Source organism: Urocampus carinirostris, chromosome 8 (genome assembly GCF_059441175.1).
Source record: "Urocampus carinirostris isolate Australia breed hairy pipefish chromosome 8, RoL_Ucar_1.0, whole genome shotgun sequence".
NCBI lineage: Eukaryota > Metazoa > Chordata > Actinopteri > Syngnathiformes > Syngnathidae > Urocampus > Urocampus carinirostris.
The window spans coordinates 32954699-32977926 of NC_142356.1; the positions used below are offsets into that span (position 1 = coordinate 32954699).

Here is a 23228-nt window from a genome sequence, read left to right on the forward strand (position 1 = left end):
TCTGACCCCTAGCAACAAGTAATGGCCGAAAGGTGATTGGTTAAATGCCTAAATATCGAAGCACACAAATGGAAGCAGAACTCACAGGAGGGGTGATCAATGAAAGGAAGCTGATGGACAATTTAGAATTTTTGGATAGATGAATTGAAGTGTCATTTATATCAAAGTTGTGAAATATTGTATGCAACAAGACAGGACATGGCACTTCAGGGTAAACATGTAATAGAGACTTTAAAAATGAAAAACAAGACAAAAGACTATCAGGAAAGAAGGCGGAAAGAAAATATTTACAACATAGTGCTTTAAGACTGGCCTAAGTTTTAATAATATTGCAACGTCCCTGTAAAAAAATGTGCCCTGTAGCAATAGTGCAATGGAAAGACTTAGCAGCCATAAAAAAACAAAAAATGAAATGATCCGCATTTATATAGCGCTTTTCAAGTCAAGACTTCCCAAAGCGCTTTACAGTGTTCTTAGCATTTCCCAATAGCGTCCGTGCAGCCATGTAAGGCGCTAACCTGCTTATTGGGGGCATTAGAGGTTCAGTGTCTTACCCAAGGATACTTCGACATGTAACACGGAGGATCCGGGATTCGAACTGCGATCTCTCGATCCCAAGACGAGCGCTCTACCTCCTGAGCTACTGCCGCCCAAAATAAGTAACAAGGTATAAGTTAGGTATTAAATACATACATACACATATATATATATATATATATATATATATATATATATATACATATATATATATATATATATATATATATATATATATATATATATATATACATATATATATATATATATATATATATATATATATATATATATATATATATATATATATATATATATATATATATATATATATATATATATATATACAGTGCATCCGGAAAGTATTTACAGCGCTTCACTTTTTCCACATTTTGTTATGTTACAGCCTCATTCCAAATTGTATTAATTTAATCTCTTATCTCAAAATTCTACACAAAATACCCCATTATGACAATGTGAAAAAGTTTTTTGTTACTTTTTTTGAATTTATTAAAAATAGAAAACTAAGAAATCACATTTACATAAGTATTCACAGCCTTTGCTTCATACTTTGTTGATTCACCTTTGGCAGCAAATACAGCCTCAAGTCTTTTTGAATATGATCCCACAAGTTTAGCACACCTATCTTTAGGCAGTTTTGCCCATTCTTCTTTGCAATAAGTCTCAAGCTCAATCAGGTTGGATGGGAGACGTTTGTGCACAGCCATTTTCAGATCTCTCCAGAGATGTTCGTTCGGATTCAAGTCTGGACTGGCTGGGCCACTACAGGACATTCACAGAGTGGTTCTGAAGCCAATCTTTTGAGATCTTGGCTGTGTGCTTTGGGTCATTGTCCTGCTGAAAAATGAACCTTCGCACCAGCCTGAGGTCAAGAGCGCTCTGGAGCAGGTTTTCATCCAGGATATCTCTATATATTGCTGCGTTCATTTTTCCTTCTATCCTGACTAGTCTGCCAATTCCTGCTAATAAAAAACATCCCCACAGCATGATGCTGCCACCACCATGCTTCACTGTAGGGATGGTATTGGCCTGGTGATGAGCGGTGCCTGGTTTCCTCCAAACATGGCGCCTGGCATTCACACCAAAGAGTTCAATCTTTGTCTCATCAGACCAGAGAATTTAGTTTCTCATGGTCTGAGAGTCATTCAGGTGCTTTTTGGCAAATTCCAGACGGGCTTCCATGTTCCTTTTACTAAGGAGTGGCTTCCGTCTGGCCACTCTACCACACAGGCCTGATTGGTGGATTGCTGCAGAGATGGTTGTCCTTCTGGAAGGCTCTCCTCTCTCCACAGAGGAACGCTGGAGCTCTGACAGAGTGAACATCGGGTTCTTGGTCACCTCCCTGACTAAGGCCCTTCTTCCCCGATCGCTCAGTTTAGAAGGCCGGCCAGCTCTAGGAAGAGTCCTGGTGGTTCCAAATGTCTTCCATTTACGAATAATGGGACCACTGTGCTCATTGGGACCTTCAAAGCAGCAGAAATTTTTCTGTATCCTTCCCCAGATTTGTGCCTGTCTCGCAGGTCTACAGACAGTTCTTTTGACTTCATGCTTGGTGTTTGTGCTCTGACATGCACACTCAACTGTGGGACCTTATATAGACAGGTGTGTGCCTTTCCAAATCATCTCCAATCAACTGAATTACTGCAGGTGGACTCCAATTAAGCTGTAGAAAGATCTCAAGGATGATCAGTGGAAAAAAGATGCACCTGAGCTCAATTTTGAGCTTCATGGCAAAGGCATATATACATATTTATATATATATATATATGGTTCAAATGCTGTTTTGTCATTATTTTTTCATTCAAATGTCTGCAACATTTTCCAAAACTGGAAAATGACAGAAGAAATAAAAGCTTAGGAAGTTGCCCCCCTCCCACTTTCTGGAAGTAAAAAGATAAATTTGTATTTCATTTACGTAACATGAGCCTCAAATTATATATTCAGAAGAAAATAAATTGAAGTTTATTTCAATAGGTAGCAACTAAAATATTGTACTGATTATTATGAGTAGTTTGAGTGAACATGTGGCATATGCATTGAATATCTGTTACCTATCGAAATGAGAATTTTTAGTGTAGTTTGTAATCTTCCTTTTGCTTTCTAGTACTTGTTAATGCCCCCAATAGGCAGGTCGGCGCCTTGCATGGCTGCATGGCCGTTATTAGTGAGTGAGTGTGAGTGTGTGAATGGGTAAGTGTAAAGCACATTGTAAAGTACTTTGGGAGGTCTTCATTGACTTGAAAAGCGCTATATAAATGCAGACCATTTACCATTTACCATATATACTACTGCAACATCTAGTGGTAAAATATTACACGATGTGCCTTTAAAGGTGTTTCTTTTCTTTAAAATATTCACAATATCATGTTTTTTTTAAAGGAGAAATTGTGTCGCCTTCACGCCCTCTCCTTCTCAAAAGGCTCAACAATGCAAATTTCAAACTAGGTTTTCAGTTTTATGATCTATGTTGGTTTCAAGATGTTGTTCTGTAATATATTCAGAATTCATTTTTTTCCGTGTCTTCACATGCAATAAACTAGGCCTACCTTAAAAAGACAAAAATCTCCCACCTGGTGGCCAAGACGTCCTACTGAAAAGTGACATCACATTATAATAGTAGGCTACAGGTTTTATATTTATCCTTTTTTTTGCAAACAAGAACCTCACCTGTTGCATTCTGGGAAATCATTTTTAATATTTAGAAACTCTATTAACTCATATTATTCTTATTATTATTATAAGAAATATTACTAGTAGCATTATCCTTATTATTATTATTAATACTTTTATTATTATTATTATTATCATTATTATCACTATTATCATGATCACCATTACTAACGTTATTATCATTTTTTCAAATTATTATCGTTATTATTATTATCTCGAAATGATACCAGTTACTAAAAACAACAATAATGTAAATTTTATAATTTAAAGGGTATGAAAATACTTTTAATACAATACTTTTATAAATGATTCACCAGAACGCAACAGGTGAGGTGTTTACGTGTAAAATAGATAAATATAATACTATTTCACTGTAATATCACTTTTCAGTAAGACGTCTTGGCCACCATGTGGAAGCATTTTGCCCTTTTTAAGGTAGGCCTACTTTACATGAGTAATAGTAGTTAAAATCTTGTTTGAGTCACTTAACGGGAAAAGTGTCAAAGACGTAATAGCTCAGATATATTTATTATTACTGTTATTTTTATTATTCCTGTTGTTATCATTATTATTATGGTGATTTGGAAAGTAGTATTTTAAGCCACTGAAAATCATACATTAGTCCTGGTTTGGGCTGAAATTATGTGCAATTCCCCTACTTCGTTGGGAAAGTGACAAACGGGTAATAGTGTATACAAAACTAGATTATTATATTATCATTTCAATTGTTGTTGTTGTTATCAGCATCATTGTTGGATTTATTTGGAAAGAACAAATCCAGTTCACAAATTATTGGCCAATATCAATACTTCCTCAACTATCAAAACTTCTGGAGAAAATATTAACTAGCATAAATTGCTAAATGACAGTCAGTATGGCTTCAGAGTAAAATATTTTACGTAAATGGCATTGGTTGATCTTGTGGAACGCACAAAACAGATAACAAGCTATATTCTGTCAATGTTTTGATGGATTAAAGGAAATCCTTTGACACAATAAATCGCATTATACCGGTACTACTTCAAAAGCTACAGTTGTATGGAATAAAAGGAATTGCTAACGACTGGGTAAAATATTTTTCCCAGTACGTACAGATTGATGATAGTGATTCAAATATTATGTTAAGAGCATTAGCTGTGGAGTCCCTCAAGGGTCTGTGTTAAGACCTTTATTGATTTTTTCATATATAAATAACTTATGTAATGTATCATCGTATATTCTATTTGCTGACAACAGTACAATATTAGGCTCAGGTACAAATTCAAAGGGATTGCAGGCAGAAATGACCGCGGAATGGTTTGATTGAAAACAAGCTATCATCAAATGTATCAAAAATAAAAGTTGTGGTATTTGGGAAATCCCAAAATTAAGATACATTGAAATACAAATACAAATAAGTAACATTCAAATGAAAAAAGTTAGAGTTTTGTTCAGCTGCTTTTTGTCGTTGTTGTTTTGTGCAATTATTTGTTGTTCTCTTTCGTGAATTAGTGGGAGAGGTTGTTTTTTTTTGTGTGTGTGCTGTACCCAAATAAACTTAACTAATTCATTCATTCATTCATTCATTTATTCATTCATAACCTTATTGTTATATTTATTAGTGTTTTTGTTCTCATCATTGTTGTTACAATTATTTGGAAAGCTTATCCTTATTATTAGTTAATTGTTTTGAAAGAAGAAGAAGATCAACAACAACAACAACATAAATACATAGTAAAAATAGTAACAGCATTGTTAAATGTGATAATAGTAAAAATATACTTTTTATAGCTGTTACGCGTTTGCCTCTCTTCCTATTAATTGGGGAACTTACACAACATTTTAAATATTATCAAACTACAAAGAAACCCAAACCAAGACTGATGTATCATTTTAATGACTTAAATACTATTTTTTATTGCAATTAACATTACGTCTACGGTTAAATTACAAGGAAAATAACGAAAAATAAATAAACAAAAAAATAATTGTCATCGAATACACCTCCAGAGGGGGGCGCAACTTCCTAAGCTTTTAGTACTTCTGTCATGTTCCGGTTTGGGAACATGTGGCAGACATCCAAATAAAAAAATAATGATATGACAACATTTGCACAGATGTTATATAGTTTACAAGAATTTACTTTAAAGGTGTAGTCAACAAATTATTTTTGAATAAATAATTTGTTCAAGACAGCCTCACTGTGTGTACACAAACAAACCGTATACAGTCATTTCTGGGGGCATTTTTGTTAGAATTTGAACGAGAGAAAAAAATGAACGTCAATAACAGTTTATCACCAGGTAGACAGGGTAACTTATATTTAAAACCTATGATTACAACTGGATACTACAATAGTGAGGGAGAGAAAAAAAGCAAGGGACGAAAGAATAATAAGGAACTATGACTAGTCAACGATTAACAACCCAAAATAAGTTAGTGAGGATTTTCAATGAATAACGTCAAAATTCTTCATCTCTAAACACAACCAAGCAAATGTCAAATTTACCAAATGCATCAACTATAAACAGTTGAACTTTCTCGACCCATTATCATCTTTGATTTTATTTTAAGTTGAGAGCAAATTTCAAAATGGTGACCACACAAATATAATACATATATGTATGAATGGTACTTACTTCATCATAATAATTGCTGTGAATGCTATGTTTACCCTTTTTGTCACTGTTAGTCGGATCCTTCAACCTCTAGGATCGTAGGGTACCACTCCCTGTGGTGAGTCTTGGGGAAGTACAGCCTGGTGGCCCCCATCCCTCTCCGGGCCAAAATGTTTCCACCCAGTCTCAAACTGGGTACTTTTCGTGTGGTGGGCGAATGTACCAACCACTGCACTATATTGAAATGAATTACCAAATTATTATTTATTTTTATACAACCACTTTAGAGGGACAGTGCGGAATATATTGTGTCTCCTAGGGGCATGAAAACCTTTATTCAGTAAAAAAAAAAAAAAAAAAAAAAAAAAAAGAGATGAGGAAAAATTACCTAAACTATCATACCAATGTTCATCTCATCTCATCTCATTAGCTGCACCGCTTATCCTCAGTAGGGTCGTGGGGGTGCTGGAGCCCATCCCAGCAATCATCAGGCAGTGGGCAGGGGACACCCTGAACTGGTTGCCAGCCAATCGCAGGGCACACAGGGACAGACAACTCGCTCGCTCATTCACACCTAGGGACAATTTGGACCGGCCAATCCACCTAAAATGCATGTCTTTGGAATGTGGGAGGAAACCGGAGTGCCCTGAGGAAACCCATGCAAGCACGGGGAGAACATACAAACTCTGCACAGTAAGTCAGGTAGCTGGATTTGAACCCACACAGGAGGTTCCCAAGACCTTAGAACTGTGCCGCACACGCGCTAACCACTGCGCCGCCGTGCTGCCCACCAATGTTCATTGTTATTAAAAATCATAGGTCAAGAAATTTGTATTACTTTTACATAGTGAAATCCCTACCTAAGGTCACCGCCATTTTTGAATGGCATCTTTCTGCTAGGGCAGCACAGCGGCGCAGTGGTTAGCGCTCGTGCGGCACAGTTAATGTCTCGGGAACCTGTCGTGGGTTCAAATCCAGCTCCAGACTTCCTGTGCGGAGTTTGTATGTTCTCCCCGTGCTTGCGTGGGTTTCCTCCGGGCACTCCGGTTTCCTCCCACATTCCAAAAACATGCATTTCAGGTGAATTGGCCGGTCCAAATTGTCCCTAGCTGTGAATGAGCGAATGAGCTGTCTGTCCCTCTGTGCCCTGCGACTGGCTGGCAACCAGTTCAGGGTGTCCCCTGCCCACTGCCAGGAGATGGCTGGGATGGGCTCCAGCCCCACCCGCGACCCTAATGAGGAGAAGCGGTACAGCTAATGAGATGAGATGAGATGAGATCTTTCTGCTACGCTGTCCTCATTTGGCACTGGTTAGCGTACGCTCTAGAAAATACAGTGCCATTTAGCGGTCAATAATTATACTTATATTATAGTCTTTAAATTATTATTATGAGGATTTGTTATTTGGAGCCACGGACTGTCGCAGTTCTCTACTAAATGACTCCCTAGGCGAGACCCCCTTCAAACGACTTTACCTCATGTCTTTCCTTGATGCAAAATCATTGATAATATTGTCATAAGCGATCCGCTCCCCTATTTCATGATTAATGCAGAATGCAGCCACCTCATAAACGATTTTGTGTCACACATTTGATCCATTTCACAAAATTCTGAAAAATGCGCAGCAGTTGGCCTCTATTTTCAAAGTTCATGAATTACGTTCATCATTTTGAAGGCAGGAGCCGCCAACAAATTATTTTATGAATAGTAATACAGTGCATCGTCGCCTTACACCCCTCTCATCGCCAGTTCATTTTGAGTGAGCCGGTCAGAGGTGAACTGTCCCGCGCCTCTACGCTTTTCCTCGTCTCTCTGCACACCTTCTCCGCAAGCAGGGGCGTCAAAGCTGCAACGAAGCGGCGCCCATTTGACAAGAGGCAAAGTCATATTGTTTGATGATACAAATCCGCAGAACACATTTTGTATTTTTTTTTACAGGAACCGAGGAAAGTTGTTGTAAATGGAAACAAAAGCATGGACAAAAATAGCAGATACTACTTCTACTCCCACTACTACAGCTGTGACTACTAGTAGTACTGCTACTACCAGTGTCTGAAACTTGTGACAAAAAGTAACCGGACACCAGGGCAGACAACTCTGAAAAGTTGCCTTCCCAGCCATAAAGTTGCCTGCCCCATTTTCACAACTTGAAACACAATAAGACGACTAATCGCAAAAAAAAAAACATTGTTGCGAAGTATTAAGGATAGACAATCGGAATATATAACAGAACAACACTTTAAAATTAAATTTATTATAAATCTACTTATAACATTCATTGTATGTACATGTCTTCGCTGTTTTCCATCTGCCATCAGTATGTACCTGTATTAACTCATCTTCATTCATGCAATGTTTGCATTGTGTCGTCTGCTACAAGCCACGTGAACTCCTCTTTCCATGACACTTTCAATGTATGTTTACGTTTTGTCGCGTCATAAATTTTGTTAGCTACTTTTGAATCTTTCTTCTGGGGCTGAGGTTTTGGCTTGATTCCTAACAACTTCTCCATTTTTCTTGTGTTCTAAGTGTGTCTACTTTGGAAAATGATACGGAAATGCGCGACCTTATAACGCTCAGGAAAGTCGAAAATTCGAAACTTCTAAACAATAAATTTGTAAAAGATTTTTGAAATCGGAATAAAGGTAACATTTGATTTAAAAAAAAAATCTTTCGTTTTATTTTAAAAAAAAAATTGTTTTAAGTTGTCGGCCACCCGGGCAGAGACGTTTTGTAAGTTGCACGCCCGACTTAAAAGATGCATGCGCCAGGCGTCCGGGCAGACGTTATTTCAGACACTGGCACTACCATTCTATTACTTATTCATTAGTCATGATTAATGGTATTAATCATCAAAATAATAATTAGGGATGTCCAACAGCCATTATTTTCAGCCTGATAGTGTCTCAATATTATTGCCAGGTACCAATACCACTATTATAAACAGTATACTCTAGTTCTAGCAGCAAAAAAAAACTGATAAGTAGGCTACTAAAGTAAAAACTACAGTAAGCTAGAAATTTTCAGTGTACAGTACATTTTTCACTGATCCGGCTCGCCTGAGAACAAAAACTCTGTATCTGGCCCTAGAGCCAAACTGAGTTTTGCATCCCTGCCGTAGATCAAATATATAAAAATATATAAAATGATTACAGTACAGGGAATCACAAATAATGACAAAAATCACCAAAAACCTGCAGCAGAACACTTTTTATTTGTATCGTTGTTGCTTCAAATTGATTTATATGAATTTTCCATCAGACAAATTTAGACAATTTGTTCTCACAAATATTTTTTGTTTTACACACACAGACATTTGACTCAATGCAATATGATAATTAGCTTTTTGGGGTTTTTTGCCTCAGGATCCAAATCCAATTTCTGCATAATCACACTGAGAGCAAAGAGGAGAACATATGAAAGTCAAAACATCTCTTTTCTACTGTGTGTGTGTTTTTATGGGAGACCAAGAGATTGATTTTGGAAAATCCAGTTACTTGGTGTCCACAGTGGTGGACACCACCCTCCCATCGACGATTTCCTCCACAATTGTCTTCACTCTCCTCTCAACGAGGGGCTTGTGTTCTGCGAAAGCAATAGATCATGAAAACATCCACCAGAATAGTTGACGTCATTTACACGACTGTTCAAAAGTTTGGGTTCACCCGGACAATTTTGTGTTTTCCTTTAAAATGTGACACTTTTATTTTTTATAAGGGTTGTCCAATGTCTGTGTTTTTTTGCCCATATATCTTCCTTTTGTCGGCCAGTCTCAGATATGGCCTTTTTTGCCACCCTACAGTGAATGCCAGCATTTTGGAGTTGCCTCTTTACCGTAGATGTTGACACTGGGGTTTTGCAGTACTATTAAACCAAGCTGTTAGTTAAGGACATGTCAGTCGTCTATTTCTGAAAGTAGAAACTGTAATGTGCTTGTCATTTTGCCACTACTCTTTCTACTTTATTAGAGCCTGTTTGTTTTGTTCTCTAAAGGGAGTAGTACACACTGTCGTAGGAGATCTTCAATTGCTTTGCAATTTCTAGCCTGGAAAAGCCTTAATTTCTAAAACTGAGAATGGACTCTCGAGAATCACACGGAAGTTTTCTTTTTCTGGCCATTCTGAAAGTTTTAACCAACCACAAATTTGATACTGCAGATACTAAACTCGTTTCAAGGAACGTCCATTTCATAGATATTCGAAAGGAAAACCCAGCGCATGGAGATGCGATGCTACAGGAAACTTCTAGGCATCAGCTACCTTGCCCATATGACAAACAAAACAGTGCACAACCTTCACCAGATGGCACATCGGAACCTACGAAGAACTGTTGTCAACAATGCACAGACAAAAACTGCACAGCCTTATCAGGACTGACTGGCCAGGATCATTCTCCAGGGCACATTCCAAGGTTTCAAGAAGAGTGAAAGATAGAAAAAGAACTGGTCCGATATCAAGGAATGGACGGGTGCCTACTTTACCATGACCCCAAAACAGGCCAGTAACTGTCAGCAGTGAAGAAAGCTGTCCATGGTTCTTTCCTCAGTGGTTCCCCGACGACCCAGGCAGGTAAAGGATACGTGGAGCAAGTTATGCTAACATTGTTGCACAAGGGTTTTCTAATCTTTTTTTATTCTTCTATTGCAATTAGCTAACACATATAAGTACTAGAAGCACTATAAAAACAATGGAGGGCTGGTTGTTGGAAATGGGCCTCTATACACCTATGTAGATATTGCATTAAAAACAGACATTTGCTGCCAAAATAGCCATTTACCACGTTAGCAATGTATTGGGTGCATTTCTGATCAATTTAATGTCATCTTCATTGAAAAAAAAACAGTGCTTTTCCCTCAAGAATAAAGACATTTGAAAGCAACCTCAAACCTCTGAACAGTACTGTAAGTGCGACCGATGCTTACCTTCCATTGACACCACCTTGCTGATGACCAGAGGCCTTTGGAGAGCGAGTATGCGAGTAAGTCACAAAAGTAACATGAGGACTTGGAATGGACCACCACTTACTTTTTCTGCTCGTAGGCTTCTCCATCAAGCAAGCGGCGGTACTCGGCAATCTCCCTTTCCAGCCTCATCTTGAGGTCCAGCAGCAGGTTGTACTCGGTTTTCTGTTGCTCGATGGAAACCTTCAGCTGCTGAAGTTCTTCTTCAAGGCTGTTGATGGTGATCTGGAGCTGGCTGAGTGTGGAGCTGTATCGCATGCGAGTTTCTTCCAGGTTCTGACGGAGGCATTCGAGCTGGGGGAGTGGAATTGGAAAAAGGCCTAAACGGAGAGGCTCAGAATTTGTGGGTCTGACATCCAAGTGGGCTTACCTCTGAAAGGAGGCCTTGGTACGTAATTTCCAAACTCTGGTATGTCCGCTTCAGCTCAGAGAGTTGGGAAGAAAATGTCTGCACCTCGGCTGTGAAACCTTTGATTTCCGACTGCAGGGATTCCATCTGTAACATGCAAACAGCTCGAATCCATTTAACATGTGCACATGTTTTTCTACATCGGTAATAAATGAACGGTGTATCCCCAAAACAGCTTGATTATCGTAAAAATATAACAAACCGTAAATTCCGGAAAATAAGGAAGCTGCAGTTTTGGACATCTTGAACTATTTTAGTTATTACCTATCTTTATTGTTGATGTTGACCATATTTTCTGTATTGTTACCCGACGCAACATCTATTGCAGCCTGGTCATCCTGGAACGGATGAGGCCTCTTGTGTGGCCTCTCCTCAAGGCTTCCTATTTTCCGCACGTTGAGGTTTTTGAGTTTTTCCTTGCCCGTATACAGGTTTCCAGATCAGTGTGTTTTCTAATTGTGGCCTGTGCAGTCCCTTGAATTTTTTTCGTGATTAAGAGCTATACAGTACAAACAAATGTGACTTAAATTTACTTGACCTAAAAACGTCAAATTGGCAAGACATTTGAAAGTATATACCAGAAAATACTATAAAAAATGTAAATGAATAGTTACAAATACGTAAATTATGCTGCATACATTAACTCTTCTGCCTTTTTTTTACAGTAAATTGAAGAAATATACCTTAAAAATAGAAAGAATACCCAATATGGGAGACAGTAAACACTTTTTCTCATATAAAGGGACATTGTGTATCATTTAGCGCCTCCTAGTGGTAAAAAAAACTTAATTCAACAATTGCTGCTATGTGTACACCCAAAACAGAAAAAAGCTAAAGTTTGGGCAAATGAATGAGATGAATAATTGTGTCATTATGTCACTTTTAGTTTTCCTAGTTCTTACTCTTCCTTGTGCTTTGTAGCAGTTGTTTGTTTTTGGATTACATAATACAAAGGCATTTAGCGGTCAAATATTACTCTTTGTTCCTTAAGGACATGTAGATATATTTGTTTTCCTCTTAAAGTGCACTTTGTCCCAACTGGCCAACCCCAAAAAATAATTGTGAGTGCACCCCAGATGGTTCCCTTTTTGATCTCTGGGTTAAATTTTACCTACGCTTTGTTACTTTATTATGATTGTGATCCCTGTCTCCCATCTCACCTTAGCTTGATACCATCTTTCCAGTTCTGACTTGTTTTTCAGGGCCATCGCTTCGTACTGCTCCCTGACATCTTGAAGGATCTTAGAAAGATCCACAGACGAGGCGCTGTCCACTTCCACGTTGACGTTGCCGGTGAATTGCGCTCTTGCTGCATTCATCTCCTGCCAAGTTCGAAGAAAAAATTACATGTGTTACTGCTGCAAACAATGGAGGTATTCATTTAAAAGTACACCGTTTTAAAATGAGCTGACCTCCTCGTGGATCCTCTTGAGCTGCGCCAGTTGATCCTTCAGATTCTCGATCTGCATTTTCAGGTCGCTGATGGTCACAACCATGTTGTCCCGGACCCCTCGAAGACGAACCAAATCCGACTCCACCATCGCACGCGTGTTCATCTCCACCTCGTACCTGACAAAAAGGAAAATATTGTAACCTAGCACCTGAAAAGGACGCCAAAAGCTTAAACCACTAACTTCATTTTGAAGTCGTCTGCTGCCAGTTGAGCATTGTCGATCTGCAGGATGATGCTCTGATTCTCCGCATACCTCCTTGCGATCTGAAAGGGAAGAACGGCACACACAGCACAATGTGGGATGAAATGAGTTCCTGGAGAAGTTAAGAGAATATTTATCTCGTCTTTCAGAACTCTTATCCAAGGGTTGTTCAAACTTCAAAAGGTAAAAGTAACAGTGTGTATTATTCAGGGCCTTTATTTAAGACTCATCAGATAACTTCCCACCAAACTACAATAAATCAGACCCACCTTGGGAAGGAGCCTAAAAGAGACTGAAGTATTTCTGGTTGCTGGAGTTGTAAGGACAACACATTTTGCACTATATAAGAATATCTGTTTTATAATGAGGACTCGGTAATAAATTAACACAAAATACATTCAGCTATTATGCGATGCCACCTAGGGGATGGAACTTCAATAACGGCGTCTAATGTTTTCTCCTTGGAGTTAAAATGGATTTTTCCCGACAGCGTTTTGCATTGAAACAGCCAATTATGTGACACACCCACCATCAGATGTAACTGTAATCTGCATAAATATTAAAATGGAATTTAAATGGCTTAGAGTCATGTTCCTTACAGCCAACCACCTTAACCAGTTTCTCATTAAGACTCATGGTTGGGTGCAAGTCTAGACTTTCTCTTTGATCCGTGTGTTAGTGCATTGCATAAATAATCACCTGAGTTCTCAGATCGTTGATGGTGGCGAAGTAGGCGGAGAAGTCCCTGGTGATGGGAGACCTCCTCTCATAGAACTCCCTGATCTTAATCTCCAAATTCCTGTTGGCAGTCTCCAGGGAGCGCACCTGCACACATGCCACAATTGTAGACATTAAGTTATTAAGTCCTTATTTCCTTGAGAAAGTTTCAGGAACGACTCCTGACAGAATGTAAAATAAACTGCAGCATATGCAACATTTTATTTTTAGTGCGGCTATACTTTGTGTTGATAATGTATTACACAATTAAGCATTTCCAACGTTCAAGCACATTGAATTTACCCAGCTTGTTTCAGTTTTTAACATTGCACACCTGTGAAGGAGATTACATAGGATGCCAGTTATTTAATTTGACTATTTTTCCCCACGGTTTTTTATTTTTTTTTCTTACTATTATGCACTGTTTACACCATTGTCACTTTTGGCTAATAACAATATCCTTTCTTGATTTCCATGCCCTTTAAGGGAGGATCTACATTTAGTTACTTGGGAGATTTAATAAAAAGAAACGGTTTAGGGGAGGGCTTTTAGAACAGACAGGTCTTCTGTTGTTTTTCTTGCAAGTTCAAAATTAATTGATGTCTTCTCTCTGTCTACTGACCTATAAACTTCTAATACATTCAACACAGTCATCATTTGAATCAAATCATGTTAATTGATCCTTTTTGTTGAGTAGAACTATAGATAAGTTTAGAGTTTAGTAAACACTCAAAATATGGAGAGAAGACATCAATGCATCTTGAACTTGCAAGGAGGATAGGGAGAAACACCTCCAGATAAGAAGGTACAACCTATGGTTCACTTCTACACTGCACACTTCTAAGGATTGTTATTATTTTACTGTATTTTGACTACTTGAATTAATAATTAAAATGAACAGAATGTTCTGCCAATTGATCAATAGTTGATCAATCAACAACAGTCCCTGTCCCAGCTTTCATTACGTTGTATGCACAGGGTTCAAGCCTAGGTCATTACAACGAGGATACTGAGACTTTACCACTATACCACCAGGGGTATAGATGATTTCGAAAATTATCACAGATTATCTCATCATCACAGTAGTTTTACCTAGTGCCAGAGACATTGATTTGCATAGTGCATTTCGTTCTGCATTCTTTTCAGCATAATACTGTTCAGGCTCATATTAAACCATGACTATATTGATGCACAGGTGAAGAGGTGAAAAGTCTGTTTAACCTATCGGGATGGAAAACAAAACACACTATGCAAATCAGCGTTTCTGGCACTGTAGAATAGTGTGATGATTGGATAGTCTCTAATGCTGTTTTGTAAGTCACCTGTATTACTTGTGGTCTAGTAGTGATAAGTAAGCGCCCTCACTGCCACGACCCGAGTTCGATTCAAACAATCCTCAAACAATGTTGACAAAATTGGTCATTAACAACTCTCAACTGATTAGTTATAGCACTCTTACATGCTGTAAACGGTTTAAAAAAATAAGCACAGTAGCTCTACTGTATTTCAATTTTGTGAGCATTTTGTATGACAAATATAGGAGAAAGGATTGTTATTGTGCGGGTGCGACTTATAATCCAGTGCGCCTAATACGGTGAATAGTCTTACTCCTTCTCACCTTATCCAGGTAGGTGGCCAGACGATCGTTGAGGTTCTGCATGGTGCTCTTCTCGCTGCCCCCGAAGGCGTCGAGGCCTAACATGCCGCTGCCGCCGTAGGACAGATTGATGCTGGCCTGGGAGATGCGAGTGTCCATCCCGCCGGCACCACCGAAGACGCTCGGAGCGCGGTACATGCCGCTGCTGATGGACTTCTGGCTCATCCCACCCAAGCGGCGGCCTCCGCCGATGCTCATGGTGCTGGCGGAGGAGATGCTGCGGGAGCTGGAGCCGGTACGGCCTGCAATCAGAGACATGGCGACGAGATGCGAGCGAGCGAGCCGAGGCTGGAACTGCAGTCGACGAGGAGTGAGGACGGGCCGCTCGGGTGGACGTTTTATAGAGTGTCAGCGCCGCCACCGCCGCAACTATGTTCGCTATGCTGATAATAGTTTTCTGGGCTTAATAGGTGTGAGCGACTGATGGTGACATCTTGACAATCAAGTTCAGCAGCTTGATGTCTGCTTTTCATAACCGCAGACATTTTATTCATTTAGGGAGTAAATGTTTGCAAGGGAGGCAAGGCCGGTCAGACGACTATTTGATCGCTGAGTTTGATTAGACTTTACAACTTTTCTTACCAATATGATGATTTCATGATAGGGCATAGTCACTTTGACTTCTCAGACAGCTCAGTTACAGTAAAACTAAGATTTGACGGATGGATACCTACCAAGTACCAACTACCGCTCTACGATTTGGACAATCGCTTTTCTCCCCTTAAAAACACCTACAACTGTTCTTTCCAACATGATGTTTGTATAACAGGGCAGTCATTTTTTTCCTTTTTGGGGGGGTGGGTTCCTGATTTTCTTAGACATTAGGTGACCAAGCCCCCCATTCCCAACCCCTAATGCCGAGCGCCAAACAGGGAGGCAATGGGAACCAATGTTGTAAGTCTAAGTTATGACTCAGCCGAGGCTTAATCCTGTGGTTCTGCATGGTGCTCTTCTCGCTACCTGCCAGTCAGGGCATCGAACCCTAAGGCCACCAAGTTGGTCGGGCACAGTTATTTTAACATAAGACCAATTCCAGTAAAAGTAAGATTTGACGTATACATACCTACTAACACTACAGTTTTACGGGTTGGACCACCGCTTTTCGCCCCTCAAAAAAGGCTTACAACTGTTCTTTCCAAAATCATGAGTTCAGCACAGAACACAGTCACGTTAACTTCATTGATAGCCCAGTTACTGTAAAAGATTTGATGTATGCATACCTACAGTTTTAGGAGTAACACGTTACAAAGGAAAGTGCTTCTGGAACACAATTACTTTTCTTGCTATGTGACCAAACCGCTTCATTTTTCTTCCCATTTCTTTGCTGAACCCAACACAAGTTTTGGGGTTTTTCGGGGTTCCCGTAGCAGCAAGACAGACAAATATGTCAGCTCCCTTTATATGCAGTTACGTAAAATAAATACACATTTCTTGACAAACAAATATTTGAAAGAAATGCACGTTTATAATGTAGTTAATTTATTTTTGCTTATTACTTCAATCAATATTGTTTTTGTTTTTTTTACGTTACCTTTTCAATAGGAGGCGCTATATAATACAGAATGTCCACTTCAGGATATAGTGCTTAATCATTATTATTATTTAGAAAAATCAAGCTAAATATAAACAATTATTTTTCCTGGCTTATGGTAGATTATTTTGCACATGTCAAAAAGAAAAAAATTGTCTGGACTTACCCCCATCTTCATGTGCAACACGGAATCTACGTCCATACTCTTTTCTTTTTTGAGCATGCATTTTTCATTAAATGTTATTGTATCCGAATTTTAAACTTTGTTTTCTTATCAACATTGTACACCTGGTTTGCCATTTTTAGGTTTATGACAATCAAAACAATTTTAAACCTTGAAGAATATACTTTAAACAAATGTGTATTTACCAGTCGCTTGATGCAATAATTTTGCTTTTATTACTAGAAAATCAAATTAAAGTGTCCAAAAATGTTCATCTAAATCAAGCAAAAATGTCTGCAAATGTGGTAAGATAATTTATTTAACAAGAAAAAAAAATCCTTTTAAAAAGCTACATTTATATAATTTTTCTTATTCTAAGAATTATTTATTACCCATATCAGGAGAACAATCTTAAAATAAGCAAATTGTATCTACCCACTACTGGCTAGGTTTGCTGATTTTAAGTACATATATATATATATATATATATATATATATATATATATATATATATATATATATATATATATATATATATATATATATATATATATATATATATATATATATATATATATATATATATATATACATGACTAATGTTTCCTTCCAATGACATAAATAATATTTTTACAGTATGTACAGTGGCATGGACTTAAGTTCCACTATTAACCCTTTCTCAGAATTGCAATTCTCACCACAATAGAATTTGTTCTTTATATTTTAAGTGTGTGTTTTATTGAGAAAATAATTGATAATTGTCCTTGAAATAAGAAAAAATATCTTAATTAGCTGATTTTGCACAGTTTAAGAAATACCCACCAACATTAGCAAAAATGACTTAAAATAAGCAAGATGATCTACCAAATGCTAAAGAGACATTTCCTTCTTATTTTGAGTACAAGTTGTAATTCTAACATAAAAAAATGCCAACTGGTTAAGATTATTTTTTGCACTCTATAGATAAATATGTTGTAAAAGTTTTTATTTACACCAAAAACAAAATGTGAAAAACAAACACTAAGAAACTGAGATTTTCGAGGATTGTTTGATTTACTTCAACTTAAGTTTTTTTAAGTTTTCTTTCCCAGACACATTGTTGAAACATGCATTTTTGTATTACAAGCTCTCATTGTAATTTATCCTTGTTATCCTGTTGTAATTATAATGTAAATAAATTGGTTTTAGTGTGTATTTGACTTACATTTTCAGAAGAAAATGTGCATATACAGTACATCCTTTGTCTCCCTCTAGCACTCTCCCCACAAAACGTCTGTGCACACCACTGATCTGATATTTCATACCCAACCACTAAATGCCACTTTAGTAGTAAAAGTGATCAATGCAACCGGTGATAAAAGCATCCATTAGCTCCTTTGTGTGTACACAACAGACAAACAAGCCAACCCTGGAAATTGTTCTCAAGTGCCATATGTTTCTGTTAACAATTGTTGGATAAAAGATAGGTCCATGTATAGTATGTGCATATTATCTAAATTTTGTCTTCAGGGGTTAGTGAAAAGTACTTCCAAGAAGATTTCAGGACTAAACGGAGGACATACGAGACCTGAGTTCTGAAATAAAGACTTTATAATAACCTGAGGCAGCAGGATACTTGCTGAACATATTACTTCATGTGTAACAATCAAAATGCTAAGAACCCTAACTTAAACATTGAGGAGCACCACCGTCCATGTCCTATTAAAGAGTATTCCCAGATGAAAGCTAGTATATTGCATCATACATAACCATGAAAACAAATGTTTAATTGTGAGCAATGTTCCCTCTAATTTTCCACAGGTCTGAGCGTTCACACAAAGTCGGGGAGCAGCTCTTGAAACAACAGTGAGCAACCATAATCCCAAGTGTGGCAAGATAACTAATTATCAAACATGTCCAAAACTTGACATCAAGTTACATTTTAGTGAGTTTCCGGCAATGCAAATTTATTTTTCTCTTTTGAATGAATTGACTCATGTACTATTGCAAAAGTTGTACGGCCTACAAACGTCGTTTGTTCTTACAATTATTTCACAAGATATCCATTTCTTTTTATTTCCTGATATATTTTGTCGCATAATATTAACATTTTTGGGGGCTTATTTAGTTGGTTGTAAGATACAGGACTGTACTTAATCACATTTTTTAGTGGAAGTATAATGATGGCAACAAGATTCACTTGACATAATTGGAAATTATTTGAATGCAACACAAACTTTTTCTTCTTTTTTCCGTGTTTCTTTTTTTTTAATTCCTTTAAAAAAAATCTCATTGTGTTTATTTTTTCCGAGCTGTTACTTTTTTCTTTTTGTTCTCTATTTACTTCTTCCCTACATTTCTTTCTTTTCCTTTTTTCTGGCTTTTTTCTAAATTTTTCCTTCTTTTTTCTCTTCCTTTTGTTTCTTTTTTTCCCAGCTTTTCAATACTTTTTCATTTTGGTATTTTTTTCTTTTTTGTTCTATTACCCCTTTCCGTTAAGTTATTTTGTGCATGATTTTACATAATATTTGGTCATGTTGGGATTAAAGAAGAAAAAACAACCCGAAGAGCCGTTTAGGACCCGAAAGAGCCGGTTCCTTTTAGTGAGCCGAAGAAGCCGGTTCCTCGACAAACTCTACTAACTTTACTCAACTTCGTTCTTCTTCGACTTAACTTCAAAATACCGCATTTAGGACACAACGTCAGGGGAACCCGTGAATTTTTACCTTCATGCACTGTAACTTTGACTTGAGTCGCTTCTTAATTAGTAATTTTGAGCCCTCATTTTTGTGTGCTGGCTAGATTTTCTTGTGCGCTGAGAATGTGCGAGCAGTTTGCCATTGCGCACGTGCGCAGGTCAGAGGGAACACTGATTGTGAGCATAGTATAGTATCACTTCTACTATGCACACAAAACAATTTCATCGGATATTTGGCAATTGGTTTCCAACTAAAGGATGTTCTTATAATATTGTTTTTATTATTTATCTAGAAAAAAAATAGAGTTAAACTTGAAAAAACAGTTTTAAAATGTAGCAAGATTACCCTGTGTTAACTCCTGATCCACAGTGATGACAGAACCTTTGTAGTGTCAATCTAGGCAACATGGTAATTAAAGCTTTGAAAAAAAACATTTAACTGGTGCAAGGAATGATTTTTAAAAAATATTTTCGACTTACGTTGAGCTTTGAGAATTTTTAAGGGGAAAAAGTGGGCCTTGGCTAAAAAAGGTTAGGAAAATCTTACTTAGGTCTTGCTAGATTATAAAATGTAAACTGAATATGTAGTCCCAAGTGCCTTCATTTTCCAGCTGTGATTTTTAGACTGCATCGGGTAAGGTTTTGGCTTTGATGCCAAGTCCTTAGCTTGGCCTTGATGCTAGGTCCCTAGCTTGGCCTTCTTGGCCTTGCTTGGCCTTTTGATGCTAGGTCCTTAGCTTGGCCTCTTTGATTTTTGCATTTTGGAGATGGAATATGAGCTTGCTCTGTCCACTCCACGCATCGGCCCGGTATTGCAGTACCTCCGGGAACGGTGCATTCGCAATGATCGCAGCAAGGCTTTAGGGCTAGGACCTTAGCTTGGCCTTTTGGCTGAGAGTAAGTGTCCCGGCTCCTAGGCTTTGTAGCGTATTATGAACTGACCGATAACGGATAATGGATAATGAATAACGAAGATAGATCAATAACCCTTAAAAACCCCTATATTAGTTTTGTTATTTAATCATTATATCATAACTTTGATAATCGTATGATTCATTTAGTTGTTATAAATGCACTTTATGTCTATCCACACATCCATTGCTGTCTTCATCTGATGTTGTACGGTATCCATTCATTCAGTGGTGTTGTGAAAACTCTGCCCTTTAGTCAATCATAATCTTATCATACGAAGATAGTTCAAATCTCAACAAAGGTTTCTTGTGAAAGTGTCCCTCCCTTGCCTTTGCCTCAAAAATACCATTTCAGTTAACTTTATTTTGACAGCCAAGTTTCGCTTTGTCAATCAACGCCCCTTTACTACCAAAACAGCGGTCAGCCATTTTTCAATGCTTGTCTTAGGGAGGACTTTGTCAAATCAAGACAGTTCACATTTATTTGTGTAGCCATTAATCACAAAATGTCTCAAATGACTGCACAAATTACAATCACACCATTACCTGATCTTAAACCAACATGCAAGCAAAGAAAAACCCAAAACCCACAACATGAGGAAAACAGGAAACCTTGAGAAGGGGCCTCAGAAGTGGTTATCCCCCTTCCAGGATGACCAGGGTGCAATAGATTTTGGATTGGGTAACAATTCACAAAACATAGTGAACATTAAGAAGAAAAACAAAGGTAAAATATAAAAATGTGTCCAGAAAGTGCATGACAGCAACGACGCAGCTTCCCATCTCTGCCGGCTAGTCGTTGCAGACGTGGGCATACTTCAGGTCCAGGCACGGGTCTGCTGACTTATCTCGATACGTCCTCCCTCATTTCATCGCCAGACAGGCAAAGGACAGGAAAAGAAAAGTATGAGGTGGGCATCAATCATAAGCTATTGAGTAGAAATGGGTCTTGAGTCAAGATTTTAAACATTTTTGTTGAGGCTGCAGAGCTTATATCCAGAGGCAGAGCATTCCACAGCCAGCCTGCAGACTTCTTCTTGGCTCTTGTTGTCACAAGCAGACCAGCGTTTTTGTGATGATCACAAGCCCAGAGTTTTCTGCTTGTTACTTATTTTGTTGCTTTGTAACAAAAGTACTCAAAAGATCTGCTCTTTTCAGCTTGTTTTTTCGACCAAATACTCGATTCGAATACCCGGAAGTTGAATCGAACTCGTGGCTGGACACGGATTGTGTATGCAAACATGCTGGTGACCCCAGGCGCTTACATTCTTATGAATTACATTGAAATTTGTGCCTTGCAGTTTATGGACCGAGTGTTGCACTTGTGAAGTTTAAAGGGACAGTGTGTATTATTTGACTACTACATGTTTTCGTACTGTGGACTATAAATGAAAATTAGTTCTAAAAAAACACAAGGAGGAATATACATTTGGGAGACTCAAAGTTACCAAAAAAAATACTATTTTACTATTCATTTTCTGTCCTGCCTTTTTGAAGTTTTTGTGTGTCCGTAGCAGCAGGATTGCAGACAATTATGTAATCACCCTTTCGATGAGGCTCATGTCATGCGAAAAAAATGCTTAATTTCTCCACCTACAACTAAAAATGCATGTTTATATGATAGTTCATGTATTTAGCTATTGTTCTTATAATAAATGATGCTTTTTACCATTAGGAGGCACAAAGTAAGACACACTGTCTCATTAAAATGTCCTGAAAAACATTATTGGACATAAAAGTGAGGCAAGAACTGTAGCCAGAACCAAGTATTAAGAGAGTTTTCTAATCAATCTCGTCGTAAGCTTCATATTTATGCCTTTTAATGGACGTGGTAAGGTCAAAAATAGGCAAGGTGAAGAGATATTTTTTTTAAATACTGTTGAAGTTAAATACTGAAAAAAACAAGAGAAAGCTGTTTTATTGTCCTCGTTTCAACTATTTAATGAACACTCCCTGAGATTGACAGCCTGCACTGGTGTCAAGTGGTAATAGTTATCTCCAACGGCATTTGATCAATGCCGCGGCTGAAAACTTTAGCAACATTGTATGAAATTTCTGCACATAAAAGTTCTCATCATTTTGCTTGAAGAGATGCACTTTTAGATTTGAGTCATTTTCGAGGAAATCGACTCAAAATTCAGTTCACATTGTTGGCTGGAAACTCAATTATACATCGCAGGGAGGGTTTTTTTTTCTTTTTTTTTTTCAAACGAGCAATTGAAAGTATTTTTGTGGTGTGGCGCACCCTTGGAGAGAAAACGTTGGCGTGTCTAAATGTGATAGAATATTACGCATCACTGAACTCAATTTGCAGCACCAGTTTGCTTATGTCTCCTCTCGAGATTCTTGGTAGCATCCAAACGAGTTTGCACTCGGGGTTGAATTGGCTAGTTTACTTTTACATAGGTTGACATCAAGTTGTATTTTTCGTCCTTTATACCAGTGGTCAGCAACTATGGGGCCAAGAACGGCTACCAAGCCATGGGTTGTTTGATACCAGGGGAAAAAAAGCAAAAAAGTTGCCCTATTTTTTGCTTGGGCCGTATTTATTTGTGTATACAGACGCTCCCCTACTTACGACCATTCGACTTACGTAAAACGGTAGAAACGAAAAAAAAATTCGGGGTGTCGAAAAATATCCGGACATTGCTATATGTTAGATTTTGTATTGTGAGCAACTTTTTCCGAGTACAGGACATTACTGTAGTGCTTCTTTCCGCCGT

The 23228-nt window shown here is 37.9% G+C and overlaps 1 protein-coding gene and 1 pseudogene across 1 annotated transcript; one reads left to right on the forward strand and one right to left on the reverse strand.

The window, feature by feature from the left end:
• Window positions 1–9020: 9020 nt before the first annotated feature.
• On the reverse strand, window positions 9021–15602 carry LOC148361684 (keratin, type I cytoskeletal 20-like). The gene is made up of 9 exons (XM_088342428.1): window positions 15185–15602; window positions 13549–13674; window positions 12829–12911; window positions 12607–12763; window positions 12355–12516; window positions 11156–11281; window positions 10850–11079; window positions 10747–10781; window positions 9021–9410 (listed from the first exon to the last, which is right to left on the reverse strand). The coding sequence occupies exons 1-9, from the start codon at window positions 15479–15481 to the stop codon at window positions 9319–9321; spliced, it is 1308 nt and encodes a 435-aa protein (XP_088198554.1). The 5' UTR covers window positions 15482–15602; the 3' UTR covers window positions 9021–9318.
• A 4675-nt stretch (window positions 15603–20277) lies between these two features.
• Window positions 20278–20437, forward strand: LOC148361685 (U2 spliceosomal RNA; annotated as a pseudogene).
• The last annotated feature ends 2791 nt before the right edge of the window (window positions 20438–23228 follow it).